Source organism: Cynara cardunculus (genome assembly GCF_001531365.2).
Source record: "Cynara cardunculus var. scolymus isolate 2C chromosome LG 12, CcrdV1, whole genome shotgun sequence".
NCBI classification, from domain to species: domain Eukaryota; kingdom Viridiplantae; phylum Streptophyta; class Magnoliopsida; order Asterales; family Asteraceae; genus Cynara; species Cynara cardunculus.
The window spans coordinates 6,413,552-6,417,255 of record NC_037539.1 but is presented as its reverse complement, the minus strand read 5'-3'; the positions used below and the strand labels follow the sequence as shown (position 1 = coordinate 6,417,255).

General features: G+C 36.5%; 1 protein-coding gene across 3 annotated transcripts; it reads right to left on the bottom strand.

Annotated features, from left to right (window-relative positions):
* Positions 1 to 513: 513 nt before the first annotated feature.
* On the bottom strand, positions 514 to 3,394 carry LOC112523461 (F-box protein At4g09920-like). Of its 3 annotated transcripts, XM_025133077.1 has the most exons (5): positions 3,263 to 3,394; positions 3,163 to 3,184; positions 2,122 to 2,994; positions 1,130 to 1,270; positions 514 to 1,026 (listed from the first exon to the last, which is right to left on the bottom strand). In XM_025133077.1, the coding sequence occupies exons 3-5, from the start codon at positions 2,983 to 2,985 to the stop codon at positions 745 to 747; spliced, it is 1,287 nt and encodes a 428-aa protein (XP_024988845.1). In that variant the 5' UTR covers positions 2,986 to 2,994; positions 3,163 to 3,184; positions 3,263 to 3,394; the 3' UTR covers positions 514 to 744. The 3 variants fall into 3 exon arrangements, with proteins under 3 accessions (XP_024988845.1, XP_024988847.1, XP_024988846.1); XM_025133079.1 differs by having other exon boundaries at positions 2,122 to 3,184; XM_025133078.1 differs by having other exon boundaries at positions 2,122 to 3,394.
* Between the last annotated feature and the right edge of the window lie 310 nt (positions 3,395 to 3,704).

The following is a 3,704-nucleotide window of genomic DNA, read 5'->3' as shown; positions in this document are numbered from 1 at the left end:
AAAAACCTATTTTAAATTATTTAGATACTATTTAATGATGATCCTATTAACAACTAACATATATTTATACAGACAATCTTCGAATTATTAACCAAAGTACTCATACTACTGTGCAACACACGGTTCCCACTCTAGTGTTTTATAATGCAACACACAGTCTCACACACACACACATATATATATATATATAGTTTATTTCAAATACAACCTGTCGTATTTGTACAACCAATGCAACCTAACAAATTGAGATATTTATGGAAATAATGAGAGTTCATTTATTATGATTTGAATATTTATGAAAGATGAATATGATTCATTAATTATGATCAATACTTTATATTAAAAAATAATCAAAACTTCTATAAAATCACATATTAATCAAATGAAATGAACGGTTGAGATTGAATTATATTGGTTGCACAAATGTCAAAGATTGTATAATAACTAACCCCTCTCTCTCTATATATATATATTATCAATCATGGTTCCATCTTATCCATAAATGGTATCTTCTGATGAAAATATAACTACAAGTAACCATTGAATTCAGATTGTCAAAACTAACACTTTACTTACCTTACTCGGATAAGATTCTATTACATCAAAACGGCATCATATGTAACAAATTTACCAGTCTCTGCCATCACTCTTACCAGGTAAGATTCTCTCCCCTTGCCATGTCTATCCAGTATAGTAAGTGACCCGGTTAGGTGTTTACCGCGTAACTGTTTCGTAAATAGGCCCCTAAATTATTGTGCGAGACCGAGTCCCTACAAAATGAATCTCACAATGCCTGGAAGCCCTTGGAAGCTTTAGCAATTCTGCACAAAACCGCATCTCTTCGTTTTGACGCAAGCGTTCGCACGTGATTGTTACCGTCTTCGGATCCTCCACGTTTCCCAACACGAATTCCATGAACTGTACATCGCATTTATTCCCCTTGCATTTTGCAAGTTCGATGGTTTTAAGGTTTGTTAGCATACATGTGGGAACCGACTGCGGCTCAATCCAGCAAGACTCATCCAGCTTTTGTTTTACCACAAACAAGATAACCAAATGTTATATGTTGAAAGAAAACTTGGAAGCGTAGAATAAAACATGTCAATGCTTTAGAAACAGCCCAAGTTACCTCTTCAATGCGTAAATCTTCCAACTCTGAAGAGCTTTCAAGAAATTGAGGGATTAATGGCCATCCAGACCAGAAACGACCACCCTTATAATCCAAGTGCTTCAAATTAGGAAATTTGGGCAGCGGTGCATCCAATGGTATCTTCAACAAGCACACAATTATAGTTGAATTCATGAGAAGAAGAATCATTCATAGTTGATAACTATATGACCTCGATTCAAAGTTGTTATATGTTGTAGCTGTAGGTGTTCTCTGCTTTGTATTTTTACACACAACAGATATATAGATTCTAAACCAAACCAAACCAAACCAAATCAAAAGAACCAGTGTATCCCAAGGGGTAGAGATGATGTTTATGTGAAAACCCCCGACTTTGCAAATAAAAAATTAACAAGAAAAGAGTGTGGTAAGTGGCAGAAAAGTGTGTGCTTGTTATCGCTCTTATTGTCATGTTCATTCCATAAGGTAGAGTGACCCGGTAAGCACTTACCGAGTATGCATTTAGTAGACTGTCTACCTAATTGTCACGGGTTCACCCCTCCCCTTTGCCTGCCCTCTACCATCTTCAAATTCCCCTCCTCACATTCATGTTAGTTACAGGTCTCCCCACATGGTCTGCTGCCTTAGTCCTACGTCTCCAAGAGCTCCTATCAGAGTTCATGTCCTCAGAAATGTCTGAGGCCACCATGTCCATCCTCAGCTGCCTGCTCCTCCCTCTTTCTCCTCAGTCTGCCCATCCTCCTTGGTCCTCACCCCCTCAACCATCATACTCTCTATTTCCTCAACGGACCGTCATTGGTCTCCTACGGACGTGTAAAGAACAATTCTCTTTTCTCTAAACACTCTCTCTTTACTTTTGCAAGCCTATCAGAAGTGTAGAGAACAAATAACAAATAACAAATTAAATGTTGAACAAGGGATACTCGTAACTTAAAAGCCTTGAAAACAAAAGAAGAAAGCAACACCTTGAAGTCTATAAATAGGAAACTTACATCAGTAGTTGAAGTGGACCATGAAATTGATTTAGCTCCACTTATTCCTTTTAGAAGCTCAACCAACATATCGCTAAATCTTACTTCAAAATATGAGACTCTTGCCTTAACCAGAGACGACAAATCTACCATCACAAAAAGCGAGCACAAGATGCCACCAACAAAGAGGTATTCAAGATTAGGGAGGTTTAAAACAACTTTGTTGATAACTGAAACACATTTCATCGTAATTAGTCTCAATCGCTTCAAAGTAGGGATATTGAAATTGTACTCTTCTTCATCGTTGCGCCATAATACTTGCAGGGATAAACTTTCAAGTACTGGGCAGCCATGGATGAGTTTGAATGCACTGGCAGAAGGTTCTCTAGAGACAGCAATGTCGAGGGTTTTCAGACAAGGAAGGGCAACAGGAGATGGACAGTTCCAAACATCCAAATCAAAGACACCACAATCTAATCTTAATTTTGTGAGTGTCTTGCAAGTGAACAGGCTGATAGGCAACTCTAGCAGGATAACTTGTATATCGAGCTCACGAACGTTTAACCTAACTGCTTCATTAATCCACTTTGATGCACTTGACCTTCGAACCCAAATTTCCGAAAAGCACAACCTGAATAATATAACTTCAGGTGTTTTGCAAAGCTCCAGCACTCCATCTACAAATTTCGAAAAGCAATCCAAACCATAGACAGGGTGAAAATCATCAAAGTCAAGGTTGTGGACCAATGTCCAACTGTATCTCCATCTTTTCGACAAAATGCTAGTTCGCACTGCGAATTTCATAGGCATTTGAGAGAGTATGTGTGAAACAACCTCTTCAGGCAAGCTGCTAACCCTATCGACATTCTCGATTGTGGAACTCATAGTCACTTGCTAAAAATTAAAACAAACAAATTTCAGAATCATCTCAAGAACGATCTAGCTATTTCTGATACAGTTTTCCGTATCCATTTCAATTACAAGGAAAAATTGTGAAAGTAAACCGTCAGTTGAAAGCAGATTTTGTGTTTAAAAAATAAATTAGGGTTTGATGATGCAAACCTGATGAATCGAGAATTCTGAGCTGCAACGATGAACAATAAAAGCAATCAGGATATGAAAGTAGATCAAGTAAAATTTATAAGCAACTGGAATCGCTTACGTTAAAATCCGATGCTAGGTTTACGAGGTGGTGAATCGGCAGGAAGCTTCAAAAGCTCAAAGCATGTTACAGTAAGATCCCAAATGGAAGTGCTGAAACTCTGTAAATTGCTTCAATAACAGACTTTTCTGCTAAAAAAAACCCTAAATTCAACTACTACGTTAGGTTTCACCGAAAACAGAAGAACCAAACAGAAAAAGGCCCAGAAGACGGACAGCACGATGTCGTTTTTGTTTTTATCGTATTATTATGTTATTTTGATACATTTTCTTTTTATATTACTAGAATGGTTTTCGTACAATGCAATAAAATATATCTTAATTTTAATATTTTATTTTTTATCTTAATTAATGTTATGATATGATTTTTTGTGATTTTGAAAAAACAATAATGTTTCTATTTTTAAATAAAATATAAATTTATGTGTATCACATTTTTTTTA